At 30.2% G+C, this 21,668-nt stretch overlaps 1 protein-coding gene across 1 annotated transcript in view; it reads right to left on the bottom strand.

Annotated features, from left to right (window-relative positions):
* Positions 1-6,738: 6,738 nt before the first annotated feature.
* The window catches only part of LOC148312930 (sodium-coupled monocarboxylate transporter 2-like), a 46,767-nt gene continuing 31,837 nt past the window's right edge, over positions 6,739-21,668 (bottom strand). The window contains exons 11-13 of the mRNA XM_088271731.1: positions 10,413-10,533; positions 8,727-8,879; positions 6,739-6,958 (exon numbers count right to left, since the gene is read on the bottom strand). Of these exons, the coding sequence (XP_088127857.1) occupies positions 6,920-6,958; positions 8,727-8,879; positions 10,413-10,533 (313 nt within the window). The 3' untranslated portion in view covers positions 6,739-6,919. The remainder of the gene's footprint in view (positions 6,959-8,726; positions 8,880-10,412; positions 10,534-21,668) is intronic.

The following is a 21,668-nucleotide window of genomic DNA, read 5'->3' as shown; positions in this document are numbered from 1 at the left end:
ATCAAGACACAAAACTTTCTACAATAGTATTGTGTCCTCATGTAAAAAATTTCAAAATCTTTCTTATTCACTATTATACTTACTTATTTCCTCATTCTTAGTTACTTTTAAAGTAATACACTTCAGACTGTGTGAAGTATTTTAAGTTTGAGATTTTCGCTGTCTAAATTGTTGTTCAATATTCAATGTTCCAGGTAATGAGTGGTATGATGTGATATATGAAATAATTTTGCAACTAAGGATATTAATAAGATGACAGTTTATATTTCATAAAAGCTTTTTAGTAGACGTAGAATAAAAGTATTACCCCTTACAATTAAATTGATGTTTCATACAAATTATTCCTGCATAATTTTGGGACTTTACATAACTAAATTTTTCCCAGTTATATTGGAAAATATAAACGATACTCAATAAAGCGACAAATATTCTAGTCTTAAACTATACTGTAAGTTTAGTTATGTGCTTTTGGTGTTGTGCATAGTTGAAATTTAGCAGCTTTATATGCAGTAACATTGAAATACTCCTTGTTAAAAATATATTAAAAATGTAAGGTATACAAATTCATAATAATTGGGATGGCCATAAGTTGGCAACTTGTATGCTTGTGTCATGCATTTTAATGCTTTACAGGAAAACTAAATATCCAAAATATTAATGGATGACAAAAAATGTAGAAAGTTACTTCAGCGTTTTATGATGAGTTTTGTCAACTTATGACCATCAATTTTTCCCTCTCTTCTTGATGCTTATTCATGGGTTTAAGGTTATAAGAAAAATTGTCCTGAGGTATATAGAATCTTACTTAATGCAACTTGCAACCACTTTAGTCGAGTAAACATAATAGGTAATAGCGCCGATCCATAAGGGTAGTCCCTCATCCTAAGTTGAAAATTATAAGCTAGTGTAGCTCTGTATTGCTCTTCGTATGACTCTCCCGAGTACTATTAGATAAATCCTTTGTACTGTGCATTGCTTTGCACACTCATATTTTTAAGTGTATGTAATTATTAATAAGATTAGAGACAGCCCGTGGTTTTGTTAAAATAGGCATTATTTCATTTTTCCCACAATGTGACAGCCCATGGTTTTGTTAAAATAGACATTATTTCATTTTTCCCACAATGTGACAGCCCATGGTTTTGTTAAAATAGACATTATATAATTTTTCCTACAATGTGACAGCCTATAGTTTTGTTAAAATAGACATTGTTTAATTTTTACCACAATGTTTAACCTTTAATTACAACCATGTAATATTTATTATGTATACTGACTAATTGTATCAATAAAATATTTATTCAAAATATTTAATCTGTTTTATTTCATGTTCGAGTATGTTTTTTCCATCGAGCTGAAATATTTTATGATGTAAAAATAATATGGTTATTATTGGCCCCTTCAACAGATTGCATTAGAACATCTTTTTTTACATTTAAAGGGATTGTTGTATAACTAATAAAAAGTAAAACTGAGGAATTTAAAAATGTAAAAAGAAATAGAAATTATTTTTCAATTAATTATGAGTGTGCGAATAAAAAAAATATTTTCTCGAATGTTTTTCGCAGATACTTTGTAGTAAGTTTTATTAACTTTATAAAATAAAACGACTTGTTTTTAACCACTTTCCATTGGTAATTTTTTTCTTCAACAGGTTTCGACAAGAATCTTTTCGTCATCAGGGTTACATGTTTAACCCTGATGATGACAAGTTCATGTCGAAACCGGTTGGAAAAAATCAATAAAAAGTGGTTGATAACAAAGTTGATTTATTCTATAAAGTTAAAAAAGAACACTATTTATATTTAATTAAAGTCGAATACTTGTATGATAGATGTTCGAATGGTGAAATAAGGAAAGAATGCAAGGCTGAGAAAAGCATTATCGATAAATTTGAAAGGTGAGCTGGTTTAGACATGTGGAACGAATGAATGAGGAATGATGGTAAAACAAATGTATGAAGCGAATGTAGTTGGGAAAAGCAGCAAAGGAAGACCGAAAAAAACTTTTCATGATCAGGTATGTCAAATACTTGCATGTGGGCAGGCGTATATGTATGAATGTGGAAGGGGCGAAAATTATGTGCAAAGATAGATTGGTATGGCGTTTCCTCTGCCTACCTCTGCGGGAAGTAGTTTATGGTTAGTTAGTAGTTTTATTGAAATCTGAAATCGAGTTCACCGGGAAATGCACGGATGTCGTGTTTAAAACAAAACACATTTATGTTGACCGGTATAGTTAAAATTAAACCAGCGTGAATTGGGGGAAAAATATATATGATATGTAAGAAGATGAAATAAAAATTAGATTTTTGTTATTAAGAATAGGAAAACATAAACATAGGAATGTAAAAACGAGGTATATTGATTTAATGTAAACCCTTCGTCATATGTATAAATGTAATAATTTTTTAGGGCAAACATACTATTTATGGAGTTATTAACCCCCATATTTTTGTCCGCCTCCGTAGTGTAATGGTCAGCACTCTCAGTTACCGTTCTGGAGGTCTCGGGTTCGATTCCCAGGGGGGGTCTAATAAATATAAGTGATTTTTTCACTCTTATATTTATTCAATATTACCTGAGGCGGAGGGCTGATCACCTTTCCTTCGTGTTTTAACGATCAAGATAACACTGCGTTTATATGATTCAGTGCCCTATGCACCATTGGGGTGCGGATGAGGGTTCGAATGAAAACCCCCATAAAAATATTTAATATTTTTTAATATAACAAATAAAAAAAACTACAATTTGCACTATTCCCCTATTACAATGTATGGTGCAAGGTGCAACATACCCTATTACAATGCAATAATACCCTATTAGAATGTACGGCGCAGTAATACCCTAGTACAATGTATGGTATAGATAAAATAAATTCAGACAAAAGAGAAATAGAATGAAGAACGTAAAACGATTGGAACTAAAACACAATTAATTAACAAAGTTAAATGGGATCCATCCTCCAGTAATTACTTTATCTACTCGACTACAAAGTTCTGCCTTGACATCTGGGATATTGGTTTTCTGTATGTTGTACGTTCAATATAAAGATCTTTTCATCAGATGACACATAGATTAATCACAGTATATTTGTAATTATATAACGTAACCCGATATCAAAATATCGAATAAAAAGTTTATAAAAATCAGGCCGTGAACTGCATAAATAAATAAGGGTAACCTATTATAAACTACTTACGAGCCTAAGAAATATCGCGAATCTATGGAATAATTTAGGGGCGGGTATGGAGTCGACAAGTCTCGGTTCACCCTACTTTATGGAAAGCTAGAGTAGTCTCGCGGTCGACTATGTTTACTTAAATAACATCCAACAATGTCTTCCTCCTTTCCTGAGACCAAAAACCTCATCGGCCCAAGAGTTGAGAGCCGCTTTGAGATTGTCCCAGGGTGCTTTGATTGGGTCAAAAGGAAAATATTGAGGAACGGGGTTTGTTACATCATTTTTTCAAACAAAAACAACCTCACAAAGTAAATAAAATACATTTATTTATTTATAAGTTTATTAACGTGTGGTACCAAAAGTCATGTAATACTAATGATAACTTTTAAATAATTTTGGCTAACAGTATTTCCTAAATATGCATGTATATTTTCATTGTTAAAAATACATTACCTACTCGAGGTTTTAGGGTATTATGTATATCCTCCTACCGATATTTTGACTGCATTATTGGTCCTTTCTTCAAGGTGTGTGATTTTTATTTAAGTGTTTTTCGAGAAAGTCGACAAACTTTTCTGTTCGGATAATTTCCAATATATTAATGATATCATTCATCTTGCTGTTATTTCTTTCTACTATATATATATATATATATATATATATATATATATATATATATATATATATATATATATATATATATATATATATATATATATATATATATATTTATATATATATATATATATATATATATATATATATATATATATATATATATATATATATATATATATATATATATATATATATATATATATATATATATATATATATATATATATATATATATATATATATATATATATATATATATATATATATATATATATATATATATATATATATATATATATATATATATATATATATATATATATATATATATATATATATATATATATATATATATATATATATATATATATATATATATATATATATATATATATATATATATATATATATATATATATATATATATATATATATATATATATATATATATATATATATATATATATATATATATATATATATATATATATATATATATATATATATATATATATATATATATATATATATATATATATATATATATATATATATATATATATATATATATATATATATATATATATATATATATATATATATATATATATATATATATATATATATATATATATATATATATATATATATATATATATATATATATATATATATATATATATATATATATATATATATATATATATATATATATATATATATATATATATATATATATATATATATATATATATATATATATATATATATATATATATATATATATATATATATATATATATATATATATATATATATATATATATATATATATATATATATATATATATATATATATATACAGTATCTACTCAATGAATTAGGGCCACGCAGAATTTCGCGCAATTTCTCAATTCAAACAGGAATAACTCAGAGAAAACCTTGAATAAAACAACATTGAATTTTATTTACACATGAACACTTTATTACGCTTAAATTATGCATATATTTTCATATAAATATAGTTAGTATTTAGTATTTCCACCTTTGGCAGAAATAACTGCCTCAATTCTTTTTGGCATACTTAAAATGCACTGTTTTATGATGTTTTTATTTCTTCGTCTTCTGAACAAATTTTTTGAATATTTTTTTTTAGACAGTCTACTGTCGGATTTGGAAATGAGTATACCTTATTTTTTAACATGCTCCATACGTTTTCTATAGGATTAAGGTCCGGAGAATTTCCAGGCCAGGGGAGCAAAGGCAGATTTTTGTTAGACAAAAATTTTATTATTGATTTAGCCCGGTGGCAAGGTGCCCCATCCTGCATGAAGGTGTATGGACCTTCTGTTGGGTCGAGTGTATGGTAGAAGGGCAATAAAATTCGTTCGAGGACCTGCTTATAGGAATTTTAGTTCATTGTTGTTTCCACGAAAAACAACGACCCAGGTAAATTGTTAATAATACATGACCATATCATTGTTGCAGGGGGGTGTTTGATAACTTTTACCACACAGGCCTCATTGTAACGTTCCATTGGTGTTCTCCTGACGAATCAACGGCTCTCTGTCACGGCTTCTAACCGGCACTCATCACTAAAGATGACCTGAAAAATAATGAAAATTTAAGTTTAATTCAAATATATAAGTTTATTTACTAAAATGATATGTTGAAAATTCAATTTAAATAAATACCTTTTTCCAATCATCTACCGAGTAATTTCGATGTAGCCTGGCCCATTTTAATCGATCCGCTTTCATTCGTGGTGTCAATTTTGGTACTTTTACAGGGCGCCTGCATTTCAGATTTACTTCGTAAAGACGTCGCCTCAGTGTTGATACCGATATATTTATACCCTCTTCTTCCAATTTTATTTTTAATGTTTTTGCTGATGCACTACGGTTTTCTAAGGCACTTTGAACGATTTTTCGATCAGTCCTCGGTGTTGTTTTTCTAATCCTACGACAGTTCTTTCACCGATTGCTGGTGACGGGTGACTGATTTTTTATTGATTTTGAAATTCTGTCCACTGTTTGACGAGAAACGTTTTCTTTTTTTGAAATTTCTCTATTGGATAGTATTTCTAATTTCAATAGCACTATAACACTAGACTTTTTTTCCTCAGAAATGTCTTTACTTTTTCCCATTTTGTCTTTTTTTAAAAAAACACTTGTGTTTACAAAAAAAAGTTATACTTTATGAACTAAAATTAAAAATTAAGTTTTTTTCACAAGACACGATAACTATATAACCTCTCTGAACAAAACAACAACCAGAACTCAAGAAACTTCACTAATAAATGAGATAGGACTATTTTTTGAACTTTCAACTATCTGTCTACCTGTGCTAATTAGGGACCTTTCTCAGAAAAAGGGTTTAAATTTTTTAAAGGCTTAAATAATCCAGGTATATTTTACATATTATTGAAGGTAATATACATGATATTAGATGTCAATAGAAAACTTAAAGTATTTATGTAAAATAAATATAATAATCCAAAAGATTTCAGAGTATTCAAAAAAATAATGGGTGGCCCTAATTCATTGAGTAGATACTGTATATATATATATATATATATATATATATATATATATATACATGATACTATGCGGAATTGTGTATGAGCCTTGAATCTCTATTCATGATATCGTTGTTTTATAAATTTACACAGTCATGCGCTTGGTGCCTATTTCTTGGTCTGAGAAGGGTTACAGGTGGATCTTTAATTTATGTTCCAACTCGATCGCATGTTCGTCAAAACCATTTCTGTTCATCTACGCTTTTCGAAATTTGAGTGCTTCGTTTTTAGACAGCCTCTGATTATGAAAGAGTCCTATTTTTAAGAGGATATAATTCAAAGTATAACCCAAAAAGTATCTATTCCATAAATGGTTAATAGGTTTGTATGTACCTATGTGTTCATTAAATAAATGTGAATAGGTTGGGTACACTATTTTATTTTTTTTTCTATGTTAATCAATTTATTAATCATTAAAAAAATTAATTTATTATATGAAAATTACACCAATGAGTTATCGAGAATCTGGATAGAATAATTATTTTCATGAAAAAAAAACATAAGAAAAATATTTTCTTGAAAAAATCTTAATTATATTGTTTATTTCGTGATATTGTTCTCTTGCAATTCAATCGTATTCTGAAATATCAAAGAAAAAATAAATAAGTACAATGTTATTAGCGATTAAAATAATATCATATAAAAATACGCATTTGAAGTGCGTTACTCATTGATGTATGTCACCCTTATTTTAGCTGACAACTCAAAAGATAGTATTAAATTAATGTCACTTCAAGTAATTTATTCATTTTACTAAAAACAATTTATTCATTTTTAATTTTTATCGAATGGAAATAACATTAATTAATAAAATCTCTTGCTTTGAGCTGGAATTTCAGCGAGTTCCTTTATAAGTTTTCCTCTTGAACTTTTCAGCGTAATTACGTTGAAAAGTTAAACAACGTAATGTAAATAACTTTAACTTTACTTCTGGATTCACTTCTGGACTTTTATTTCTAACGAGTTTGTCATTTTGAAGCGGATGTCGGTCAGTAATTGCCAGGAAGTACCATACATAGAAATGGAAGTGTTTTTACTAAATGTAATTTAAATTGATGTAACATTCAGTAAGTAGTTACAGTATTAAAAAACTAACTAACTAACCATCACGCCGCTTCCCCGCAGGGGTAGGCAGAGAGAATAGAGCGCCACACCACTCTGTCCTTGCAAACATTCTTCGCCTCTTCCACGTTCATGCATCTCCTCATACATACCCGCCGATTGTTACGACTCCTAACCTGACCACTTTCAAGTATTTGGCATACCTGATCGTGCCATGTTTTTCTCGGTCTTCCTCTGTTTCTTTTCTCAATAACATTCGCCTCATGAATTTGTTTAACCGTTCTTTCCTCACTCATTCGTTCTACATGTCCAAACCATATCAACGCACCTTTCTTAATTTTATCGATAATGCTCATCTCAGCTTAAGCATTACAATATTAACTTCTGTAATATATACTATATAGTTGATATCCTGGGTAAAGAGCCTCACTTCAGATATGTCGCAGGCTCCTTTAAGGAAATATAATTCGAATTGTCTAATTAATCGGTTAAACTTACCAATCGGATATTAGAATTGGTAATTTTTAGATGAAATAAAATTATTTTTTTGATATCTCAACATGGATGAAGAAGAATATGGAAGTCTGGACATTTATGGGGCTTACGACCGTCATAGGCTAGTTTAAGTGATCACTTTACACACGTGTAACATTTACCAATTCTATGCTTGATTGACAACCACACTACTCAAATTCTTGGAACTTCTTTATATTGATCAATTTCGAAACCAACTGTTTGAATCAACTATAATTTCACTGGGCACATCCATGATGAGATGAGATAAGCTTTTTATTTATCAGAAACTCTTTCATTTGTACATGTAAGTGAGGTCCGAATCCTGGATTATATTCGCATACTCGAGAAACGCTAGAAAATACCCTTTTCATTTTTATTTTTATCTCATAATTTGACCAGTAAAATTAAATGAAATAAAATATAAGTTTACAGTTTTGATAGTTGAGACTGCAGTACTAAATCCAGTGGTGGGATTCAGCCGTTTCGCACCGGTTCGCTAGAACCGGTGCCTAATTTTTCTAGAGTTCGCCGAACCGGTCCTTAACCCTTTGTTGTCAGGCAATATTCCGGTTGAGATCATGTATCGGAGCATTCTCAGTCTATTTATGTGCAGAATAAAATTTTTTAAAAGAATTAAAGGGGGGGGGGGTAGGGGTAGTACCTAAAGGGCGAACCGGTTCTTGAAAATTTTGAATCCCATAACCGAATAAATCTTACTTTTGTGCTTTGTACTGATTATAAGTCAACTGATTATTTGGAGTAGACAAACCTTATTAAATTGATCCTGTCTAAGGCTTTCCCTGTGTAATGTTTTTTGGTAGTTGAGCAGAATATTATCCTTGGTCAATCTTGGCTCTTTGGGTTGAACATTCTGTTTTGGAAGAAACCTGTGAATAATTGGCGTCAAAAGGTCTCTGTGTACCTGAAATAAATAATTTAAAAAACAGGACTTTATAGAACATTTGAAGGAACAAAATATTAGGTTGATGCATTAGTAATGTTGTATTTTTCCGTAATCTGTGGCATATTTTTTTACCAACTGTGTTAACAGTTTGTTCTTAATGTTGTTTTTATATCATGTAAGGAGGGTTTTTTTTTCTAACATTTTATTCAGTTTACGGTTAGCGGTTGTGCTATATAGAGCCCTTGTGAATTTTTTAAATGTCAGAGAAAAGAGTGCATATTTTTGAATTCGATAAAAGTAACAATACAACTAAGGCAACCAAAAACATACGTGATGTTATCGGCAGAGATGCTATCGAAGTTCGAAGCAGTCAACGATGGTTTGCTAAATTCAGATCTGGGAATTATCAACAGCTGATGAAGAAAGATCGGGACGCCCTTCAACCACCGATGATGATGTACTGAAAGCCATACTTGAAGATATTGATCAATCTACGGTGGTGAGGCATCTGCATCGCATTGGAACGGGTTCCAAGTAGGATCATGTGGGTAAAACGCGCGGCCACATTCTGCGATGATAACACAACATAAAGTTAAGGAGCTAAAAATGGGATGTTTTGAAGCATCCACCTTACTCTCCTGATTTAGCTCCTTTTGATTTTCACACTTTTTTTATCTTAACAAAATGTTTACACCTTTAAAAAAGGTGAAAACAGCACTAGAAACGTTCTTTGCAACGAAACCCGAAAGTTTATATTCAAATGGGATTAAAAAGTTGTCAGAAAGATGGAAGAAAGTCATTTAAAATAATTGAAAATATGTAATTAACTAAATTAGTAAAGTATATGCGAAAAAAAAAAAATTTTTGTTTTCATGAAAAAATACGACGTTACTTATGCACCAACCTAATAGATATTCAGGAAAAAAATATTTAAAAAATCACTAAATACGGGATATTTATTGAACAGGCGTAGTACATACTCATATGATCAATTTTCTGTTGGATTAAAAAAATCAACGAAATCGCTACTTTTAAATTTATAAACTTTCAATCTCAATGTCTTAGAATTATAGAGACATACATATATTTATAATTTAAACGATTATTTTTAATATGATGAGTAAATAAAAAAGAAATCTTGAAATGTTTGAGTATGGTTTGTTTGTTTGTTTTTATTTTAATATTATAACTAACTAACTAACAAACTAACCATCATGCTGCTTCGCCGCAGGGGTAGGCAGAGAATGGAACGCCATACCACCCTTCATTTGCAAACATTCTTCGCCTTTTCCACATTCGTGCCTCCTCATACATACCAGCCGATTATTTCAACTCCTGACCCGGCCGCTTTCAAGTATTTGACATACCTGATTATGACAAGTTTTCTTCGGTCTTCCTCTGCTTCTTTTTCCTACTACATTCGCCTCATAAATTTGTTTAACCGTTCTTTCCTCACTCATATGTTCCACATGTCCAAACCATCTCAACACACCTTTCTTAATTTTATCGATAGTGATTTTTTAAATAACATATAAAATTAATATAGCATACCATAGCCGGGTCATTTGGTCCTGTGAGGAAAGATACTATCAAACCGACTGAGATAGCGGTAGCTGTTCCAATAAGGGTGTAATAAAGGTATGATATGCGGTACAATGCAAATGGAGTTTCACTGAAATTAAAAATATAACATATTTTACTAATCGTTAATTTTTTTTTCTATTTATTTATTTGGAAATTTAACAGAACAGTTACATAAATACATACATAAACAATATTGAGTAACAAAAAAAACAGGTAATTGTAAAATTCCACTTACACAATTTCACATATCGCTCACTCCTTTCAACAATGTCATATTTAAAAATCGTAAATTTTCAGTTGTGCATGTTTTCGGAATGCCCAGAAAATGTAGGTGCTATATGCTAGCAAAAGTGGCATATTTTTAACTTAATATTTACCCGCTACAGGGCAGAAAGTGTTGTTTTTGCATTTTGAAGAAAAGGTATTGTTTAATTATTTTTTGAAAATACTAAATATTTTTCAAATGGAGAAAAAACCTCCAGGTTTTACCTAAAAAGATATGTTGCATGGTACAAAGTTCAATAGTGACTTGATATTTATTTTTCATACATTTCATTATATTCTTAAACGATCTCCTGAACAATCAAGTTTTTTGATATTGAAAGGAGTGAGCGATATGTCGTTAATTCTAGATACCTGGAAGAGGGGCGGGAGGAAGGAATAGAGGAAAAGGGAAAGATCAAAGCTCCAAGACATATAAAGTTAAAATTGAGACACACCACGATATAAACATCGGCTTACTATGCACTATAGCAGTGCTGGCAACATCGAGTAGAACATATCAAAATTCCCATATTCATCGTTGACCAATTTCGATGAACGATAAATATAGGAACCTTGTTTAGAGTTTGTTCTACTCGTGGGAAGCGCTAGGGTGTCAGTTGTCCTGGTGATACGACCAAGAACTCTAAAACTTATACGTTTCAGCGATTCCGGTGAATCAAATGTATGAGTTTAACAGACTTTAAGCATGCTCAAATCAAATACTCCCACACACATGGACTCTGCCTGTTCAGTGTATTAAAAAATGGAAGACCAAGTGGTCTTTCTCACAGAATTGAATAAAATCATTATTTTTCTTGCAATACAATGTTTTTTTTCAATAATTTTCACAGTCAGAGTTTGGTCGTTCATGTTGGTTATTAAATTTTGATTTACATAAAATTACATAATCACTCCTCTATTCTCTTATTTTTCTCTTAATATTCAACAGTTCTCATAATAAAAATACTTTCCAGTAATTCCGGCAAATCAATGTATGGGTTTAACAATCTATAAAAGAAGATCACATCTGCTGATTTTCTACGATCTTCCAGAGAGTTCATTTTAAAGAAGATCGCTGAGTCTATCTACTATTTGTTTGTGATCCTAACCTGTATTGTCCTAACCAAAGCGCTGAGCACAAGTTGGTAAGGTTTTTCCAAACTGCACTCAGATGATATACGTACTGTACGAACAAGTATGGCAAAATGTATCATTCTAGATAAGTTCGAAAATTTTACTTATTTTCCCAACGGAATTACAATTCGTATTTGATTATTTAGATTTTAAAAAAATATGTCAACTGTTGACACATTTACAACATTTTAAGTTTGTCCTAATACTTGTTCACAAAATCTGGATTATCTCCAATTACAGGAGTTATTTTCATATTATTTATGTGTGTGATTATAATCCAGGGTTCGGACCTCACGTTTCAAAATTCAAAATTCACCCAAAGTTTCATAATTGGTTCATATACATGGAGCTTCCAAGAATTTGAGTAGTGTGGTTGTCAATAATGGGTAGAATTGGTGAATGTTACACTTGTGTAAAGTGATCACTTAAACCAGCCTATGATGGTTGTCAACCCCGTAAATGCCCAGACTTCCAAATTCTTCTTCATCTTTGATGAGATATCAAAAAAAAGTTAACATATTAACTACCAAAAGCCGACTAGTCGGCTTTTCGCTGCCAAACGTAAACGACCAAACACCGATTAGTCGGTTTTTCTACACTACGTACTGGAAATAATTCTCTCAATTACGCAAATCACTTAATCGATTTCAAATTTGAACTTTTAATTTAAAAATAATATTTACTAGTAACTGAAAATTAAAAAAATAATTTTCTACTTTTATTTATCAAAATTTTACACGTTGAAGACAATATTTTGAATGAACACAAAATGTGTCTGGAAAGAATCACAATACGACGTTTTTTGCTTATAATTTCAAGTGCGAAAATATTGTCTTCAACGCGTAAATTTATGAAAAATAATAATGCATATTGTTTTCAATTATTTCAAGTTCCTAGTAAATATCGTTTTTAAATGAAAAGTTGAAATTTTGAAATCGATATAATGATACACAATGATGTTTCATATAAATCAGTGTTTGGTTTTAACATTTAATTTATACATTTTTTATGTATCTTTGATATTAATAGCTGTTAATAGTGTAATTACAATCTTCTTAATAATAGTTAATTAATAGTGTAATACAATCTTCCTACTATTGTTATTGTTTTGTCTACCTGCCATTTACCACCCCTCTGGAGCTCTGCAGTGCCAGCGGGGGCTCCTTACTTTGGGGATCACTGTGCTTCGTGATTGGAAACAAAATTAAAGGATGTCAAAAAAGTGGTTTTCAATTTCCGTCGAAATAGATTATCGACTCTTCACTTTTCTTTTACAATTACTCTCTCGCTGCTAAAAACGAAAATTAATTCTGGTAAATTCGTGAAACAATTAATATAATTAATTGATCACAGCAAATAAGTTGAGCAGCATTTTCGTACAAGCAGGGTGAGACAGCTATCAAAAATTAATTTTACACTTAATATTATAAAACACTGTTAGGTTTTTAAATATATTTGTGCAAACATAACGGATTACTTGAAGAATGGCGGATATATACGAAAGAAAAAATAACAAAATTCTCGTCTAACGGATTTCATTGTGCAAAAATTTAGTGTTACACATATGACTTTTGATTCACAGATAAGAGATTCATGTTGCTCATCAAAATTATCTGAAAAGTGGGCTGCAGCCGTATGAAGATGGACCATTTTTTAAATAAAACTAAAAGTTGTTTAGAGGGTGCAGATATACAATTTAAAATAAGAATGCATCAGCTATGTTGTTTTGCATCATCTGGAGGAAGTCGATCTCAAGGCCAGTGAGTGAACCACAGTTGCTGAAGTAGCAAATCGGATGTCGGGTCATAAAAATGTACCTACTTTGATGAGAAAAAGTTAAAAATCTCTAGAAAAAGGGAAATCTGGTTTTGTTATTTGTGGTGGCAGGTAGATGAACAGTGACGAGGCGGAAGTGGTCAATGGAGGCATGAAGTGTTTCCATCTAATCGTATTTTTTTTTAAGTCCAAAAAGTTGTGTTACCCTTCAGATGAACATATTTCTGTGCTTGCTGAAATTGAACTTCAAGCCATACTGGATAAAACAACTGAATTGAATTAAAGCTCAAAGTGAAATTGACCTAAATATAACTTTTGATTCGTCATTCACATTAATTAGCAAATGGGGTTGTGACGGAAGCTCTGATCACAGCACTTATATACAGATATTTGAAAAGTGTCTAGAAAGAGAACCGATAGATTACCAATGGAAGACTTAAATTTAATTGTCCCGCCTTCAATAGCAACACATCAGGTGGCAAGTGATGTTCATCCATATGACAAAGGGCATTATTTAATACCTAATTCGTTTGATTGTGAGATTGATGATGGGTCGTGATAATTATTTATTTATTATGTTATTCACTAATGAAATTTTATGTTTATTATTGTAATCTAAATTATTTCCGTAAAGTGTGTACAATAACAGCAATTCAAAGTGGCTTCTGACAGCGACACTTCAATCACATTTCATAAAGAAGAAAAAAAACAATAATTCTACGTTGATATAGGCTAGTAATTATTTGTCTAGCGCAGGTTTAAGTTTCTACTTGATTATTATTTAAGAATCACAACGATTTTGGTCCAAAAATGGTTTTGATCAGAGGCCATCATAAGTTGAGGTATGAGTAAAAAAATTTTCTTAAATTTAAGCTGTCATTAATTGTGTACATAATTTTATTGTAACAACAATACCGATTTTTTTTAATACATTTTTTATTCCGTACTTAAGTTATTTTTAATAAAAATATTCTCAAAGCTTCTAAATTATAAGAAAATGCGTTTGTGTTAAAAAACAACCAAATATTATTCGTAAAACCTAGAACAATCAAACCGTGGAATAATTTTTTTCCCTTCATCTAGCTTGTTCTGGGTAAATCACTGTACTCTGGTGGTTTAAACTGCCATTTGTAAAATAAAAAATAAATAATAATAAGCGGGTATATATTGTACGATAAATTATTTAATATATTATATTATTCAAGCACTTCAAGACTGCAAAAGTACTTTGGCAGAAGTTAGATACTAGTTTATGTAGACATTAATTGAGTGTTCGTAAACTATTTATTACCTATTCGTGTCTTGAAGATGTGCGTGTAAGTGGAAACAAAGGAATACCAACATGTATTATTTCTTTCCTCGGGGATGCAGTCTTGAAAATGACTATCTTGGACGAAAGAAATAATAAATTGAAACGGTATTCTCACGAAGTCTACCATATATGTTGTATTATTAACAGTTTGTTGGCCAATCAGACTCTTGTTTATGTAAGTAGAATAAACTTTAGTACATTTAAGACAATTGACTACTGTTTGATACTATTGTACATTTCGCTCACTCCTTTCAAGAACGTCATAAATAAAAAAACTTGATTTTTCAGGAGAACGTTTTTAAAGTTTAAAAATATAACACAATATATTAAAAATAAATATGAAGCCACTTATTGAATTTTTTACTGTGCTACAGACCTTTTTAGGTAAAACCTGAAGGTTTTTTCTCCATTTGAAAAATATTTTGTATATTTAAAAAAATGATTAAACAATACCTTTTCTTCAAAATGCGAAAATAATATTTTCTGCCCTTTAGCGGGTAAATATTAAGTAAATTTATTTGCTGGGATATAGTACTTTTTCTGAGCATTCCGAAAACATACACAGCTGAAAATTGACGATTTTTGATTTATGACGTTCTTGAAAGGAGTGAACGATTTATCAATCGACGGCAGCATCAACTGGCAGATTATTAAAAATGCTCTTAATTTGCCTTAGCTGATAAAAACATGTACTTTTGAGTGTGAAGGGAGAGATCAGAATCTAAGATCGCGCCCAGCAATTTGACAGTCGGTGATGTGATACTCCTCGAATTGGGTGGTACCGAGTTATCAATGAAATTCTGTCGTTAAGGTGTAGCTAGATGATGACTTAGATTCTGTTTTAGACGGTTCAATGTTCATCCAATTTTCAGCCATCCATTCTCCTATTCTCTCGATGCACTTATTAACAACAAGTTCATATTTCTCCCTCAATTTTATAATTTTGCCACAAAAGAATAGTACCTATAGCAAAAATTTGAAGCGGACCTTTCATATATATATATATATATATATATATATATATATATATATATATATATATATATATATAAATATATATATATATATATATATATATACATATATATATATATATATATATATATATATATATATATATATATATATATATATATATATATATATATATATAAAGTCACTGACCGCCTTTGCTACACACATACATCTATGTACATACGCATACACATGAATCAGTCCCGTACTTACATTGCTTATTTTCTTAAATTCCACTTTAGAAATGTATTATATAGCGATTGATGATTACGATAGTGAAAAAAAAGTATTTTGTTTGTTGAATGAACTGTCTCATAAAAAAAGCAATAAAAAACTAGTTTTATTTTATGGTTCTAACTGAAAGTTAATTGAAAGACATTATTTTCTTAGCGGATAAGCGTCGGGATGCGGAATTTCCGTGGACATTTCGCTCACTCCTTTCAACAAAGTCATAAATAAAAAAACATGATTTTTCAGGAGATCGTTTTTTAAGTTTAAAAATATAATAAAAGGTATTAAAAAAAACACAAATATATATATATATATATATATATATATATATATATATATATATATATATATATATATATATATATATATATATATATATATATATATATATATATATATATATATATATATATATATATATATATATATATATATATATATATATATATATATATATATATATATATATATATATATATATATATATATGTGAAACCTCTATCTATCGTTCCTCGAATAATCGTTTTCCCGGATGTGTCGTTTATTTCTTATACCCCGGATTCATTTCATACAAAAAAAGATCGAATTGATCGTTTCTCTATCACCATTTTATCGCATTCATCGTTTGAACTACGCTCCAAATTTGATATTTTGGACTATAAAAATTAAAAATAGTAATCAATTGTCTTTATTTTATTTAAATAAACCATTTTAAATACTTTTGCAAATTTGCAAAAGTACACTCGAGTTACTGGTATGCCATGCAAATTGTTTTCCCGCATTTATTGTTTTCCCGCATTTATTGTTTTGCAGCATTCATAGTTTATTTCGATAGGTCCCTTGAAAAACGATAGATAGAGGTTTCACTGTAAATACTTTCTTTTAATTTATTTTTTTATCAAAACGTTTCTATCAATAAAACCCCAGCATCAATGTGTTAATCAAAGTTTGCAGGTTGGAAACTTGTTTGTGACGTTCATGATGCAAATTGAGACGTTTTTCATTACAGGGAAAATTTAATGGAAATTCGCCCTTTGATCAAAGGAAAAGCAATTTATTATAAATCCATAGTTAGTAAAGTTAAAATTTGTATATGCGTATATTTACATCATTTTATTAGCAAAGAGGACAGTACCTAAAAAAGCTGTTGACAATGGAAACGCGACCCATACAGACCCGACATTCTGATGGACCACAATTTTATTTTCAAATGAGTTGTGAAGAATATTTGTAAGTAGGTACCATACAATATATTCTCGAATTTGTTTTTTTTTTTAAGATGCTGACACACCGCTGGGCTTAAAAACGTTATGGAACCAATTCATAGGTAATGCGCGAGTTTTTTGGCCTTAATTACAAAAGCTTCTTAATAATATTGAAAACCGGTACACTTTTCTGGTTTTATACATAAACTTGCTGTACCCAGCCTTGCGTTGTTTTTGGCTCAGTCTGCTTAAATGGAAAATAATTAAAAGTGAAAGAATACATTTTTTTAATGTTTAATTTCACAATGCCTGTGGGTATACAATATTTTAGCAGCTATCAAGAAACACGGTGTCCGCCATTCGAAAGATATTTGTAATAGATCTAATGCGGTCAAAAAATATCTTTTTAATATCACTGAACAACCCACAAAGCCTCTTTAAAAAAAGAGGAAAAAAAAGAAAAGGAAGATTTTGTCTACTGGCGGGAATCGAACCCACGACGTCAATTTCGCAGTCGAGCATCTACTTAACTACGCCATGGTGCCTGTCTGTGATCTCAGTTTTTGCATCCAAGTGCCTGCCTTCCTTCCACCATGATTAATACGTATATGTATTTAACAAATGTGGTTACTCGACTACCACCGTGATTTTTACCGTAGTGTTTGAGGAATATAATATGAAGTTGTCACTTTTTTAGATTTCCTTTTTTAATTAATGTTTCTCTCAATTATCGTCTTTTAAATATGTTAAATATCTGTGTTTACGAATAATTTTTACTCAATTATTAGATAATGACCTTCTCCCTAAGCTACTTCATTAACGTCATCTGCATCCCATTAACAATATTTCATCCCTTAATTTATGTACATTAATGATTAAGCGCCCTTAAAGTAATATTTTACGAAAGTGACGCCTTATAATTTATCCAGATTTATTATAATTATTATTATCACTTCGTCGAAACGAACCGGTTTTAAAAATACTATTTTTGTGCAAAAATGTTAGCAACAAAGTAACAAGGAATAGGTACGTCTCGAAACCAAACTAAAATCTCAGTGAATGGTTATATATAACATTAAACTAACAGTTGTGTTTAAAAAAATAAGGGAAAGACTAACCGCGCGGGAAGTGTTACATATATTGAAAATATTTATAATATTATACATACTCCGTGGAAATTTTTAATTCTTTTCTACTAAATACCATAGCATCATCGTCTTCTAACTGAAGTTTGAGTATTTGCGCAGTTACTCTACAAGATCAAAGGAAGATATTTGATTAAGGGCTGGTAGCTCTTTGATTTATTCGTATTACTCCTCCACGTCTGTGTGTAATGAAATATCCGATACTTCTATTTATCTAGCGATCTCGTCACTTCTGTTGTTTCCTATTCAATACTCGAGGCGTTAATTTTGGTTCTCGGACATATTTGGGTCAAAAAATACAAAATAGGATAAATGTTACTAGGGTTTATTAGGGCACTGGAGTTGCTTTTATAAATAAACAAATATTTTTGCCCGGCAACGCCTGTGAGTTGGATTGCTGTACGAGTATTTTATTAATGAGTTGTGCATTAATTTGTCCGCCTCTGTAGTGTATTGTAGCGCCAGGCTACCATGCTGGAGGTCCCGGGTTCGATTCCCAAGAGGGTCAAAATAAATATTAGTGATTTTTCAGTATAATATTTATTTAATATGACCCCGGACTGGTACCTGAAGAGGAAGGCTGATCAACCTTCCTTCGTGTATTTAATGATCAAGATTACACTGCTTCTATACGGTGCAGTGCCCTATGCACCATTGGGGTGCGGACAAGGGTTAGAAGAAGAAACAGTCATTTTTAGCATTCGGTTCTTATTGGGTTTATCCAATTTTTTGAAATGTCATGTAATGTGGACATTTCGCATATTTTTTTGTTGATATCTCAGCATAGATGGAAACAAATATGGAAGTCTGGGCATTAACGGGGCTTACGACCGTCATAGGCTGGTTTTCATATTCTTCTTCATCTATGTTGTGATATCAAAAAATTTATAAAAAATAAATCCTATAAAAATAACACAAATCTGGAGATAATCAAGATTTGTGAACAAGTTTTTGTTTGGACACACTCAAAATGTTGGAATTCCATGTTTTTATTCTAAATGTTAAAAATACCTAGTACTACGACTATGTAAAAATATATAATCAAATATTTGGTATTACAATCATATAAAACGAATCGTTGTAGCAATAGTAATTTAATCATGTCTACGCCATTTCCGTTAAAAAATACCTCAAGGGGTTTGTTTTTTAATCAAAACTTATTTTGCAATTAAAACTTTTTAACCCTCACGCACAGAATACAATACGTCTAAAAGATGCAGGCGACACCCGTGGTGGACGCAACGGGGAAACATTGATTAAATTCTTCGGTTACAATGTCATTATAGTCAGAATAGGAGATGTTTTTCCGGCTTGTAATACATATGTTTGTTATCTCTAGGGCGGTGGTTCTTAGCTGTGTTGGAGGTACCGAACCCCACCAGTTTCATATGTGCGTTCACCGCACCCTTAATTGGAAAAATAAAATACGATTTTTTCAAATTCAAAACATAGGTGCTTATTTATACTTAGGTGCACAAAATGAACAAATCCATCATAAACAAAAACAAAGTAATGCACATTTCTCAATGATGACACGTTATGACAATAGATCTATTACAATTGTTATGACTTTTTTTAAGTCCCAGTAAAAAAAAATATACGATGCAGAGTAGGTGCATTGTTTTATTATTGTTATTGCCAGATTGATACGGAAGACTGACTCACCGAACCCCTGGGGTTCAATCGAACCCAGGTTAAGAACCACTGCTCTAGGGTAACAAAAAGCTTGAAAAAAATGTCTGAATGTAAAAAAGAATAGTTTTAAATGAAAGCACTTATGTATTAACACGTGTTATATTTTAAAATCAAACTTTTTTAGGTTGTACAAATTGGGCTGGATCAGAAGAAGAAGTGAAACGCTTCTCCTTCTCCAAATTCAAACGGCAGTTGAAAGAAAAGAGTTATATATATATATATATATATATATATATATATATATATATATATATATATATATACTTATATATATAAAGATATATATATATATATATATATATATATATATATATATAAAGATATATATATATATATATATATATATATATATATATATATATATATATATATAAATTTGTAGTGAAACAGAGTGCCATACTTGCCATGATGAATTACTCTTTAAAGTAGCCATGTTATATTCAATTCTATTTTAAAAAATCAGGAGGGATTACCAGGAGAGATACGTGAGAGAGACAAGAGAATTAAATATACTCTCTACAAACCCATCCCCTTCTCTAGGCCCGACCTGATCACCTTTGACATTTGACCAGTGATTGCTATTTAGATTATCCTAAGCTCGAAAATGTAGAGGGGTAGTGGACATGACAATATTCGGTCTACTCGAATTCGAATTTTTGAAAGTATTGAACTTACACTAGTTTTGGACAGGATCATGTGTAGCTTAGAGTTTTGCTTATTTATAAATTAATGACTTGTAATATAAGTATATAAGAAACAAAATTTCACTTCTTTGCGATGTCTTAACCCTTTAGCTATCTCTGTCTGAACTGGAAGTATGTACAACATTTTGAGTGTGTCCAAATACTTGTTCACAAAATCTGGATTATCTCCAATTACAGGAGTTATTTTCATATTATTTTTGACATCTCCCGTAAATGCCCAGACTTCCATATTCTTCTTCATCTTTGATGAGATGTCAAAAATAATATGGAAGTATGTCCATAAATTACATCATTTCACATTACACCAATATAAGTGAGTAACATATTAAGATTGCCATAAATTAATGATTACGGGGATGTTAAATAAGTAATATTATCATCTTATCATATCGAGATTTATGAACTTGTCTTCATCGGAGCATATATACTAACAGGTGTAATAAAAATATTATCGATTATTATCTGGATTCATGTTATTTACGGTCAATATAAGACTTCATCAATTGATTGCAGTGCTCTGTTCGCTGTATGTTGTGGATAAATATATGAGAAGGGAAATTTTATCTTACACATGTTAATAGAAATTATGCGTCCGTATTTAAGTTTGATTAATTTTACGTAGAAATTGAAACGTCATTTGTTATTGGGTAAAATAATATAAGTTTATTTAATTTTCACTAATGTGTTCGGCAGTCCTTGTGTGGGAATTTTGATCCATTTAAAATCTAGCGTTTACTTGGTAA

The sequence above is a fragment of the Brachycentrus maculatus genome, unplaced genomic scaffold (assembly GCF_059751285.1).
Source record: "Brachycentrus maculatus isolate JH-2025_06_01 unplaced genomic scaffold, ASM5975128v1 h1tg000029l, whole genome shotgun sequence".
Classification (NCBI taxonomy): domain Eukaryota; kingdom Metazoa; phylum Arthropoda; class Insecta; order Trichoptera; family Brachycentridae; genus Brachycentrus; species Brachycentrus maculatus.
The sequence above is the reverse complement of the archived record's forward strand: the minus strand, read 5'-3'. Positions and strand labels throughout refer to the sequence as shown.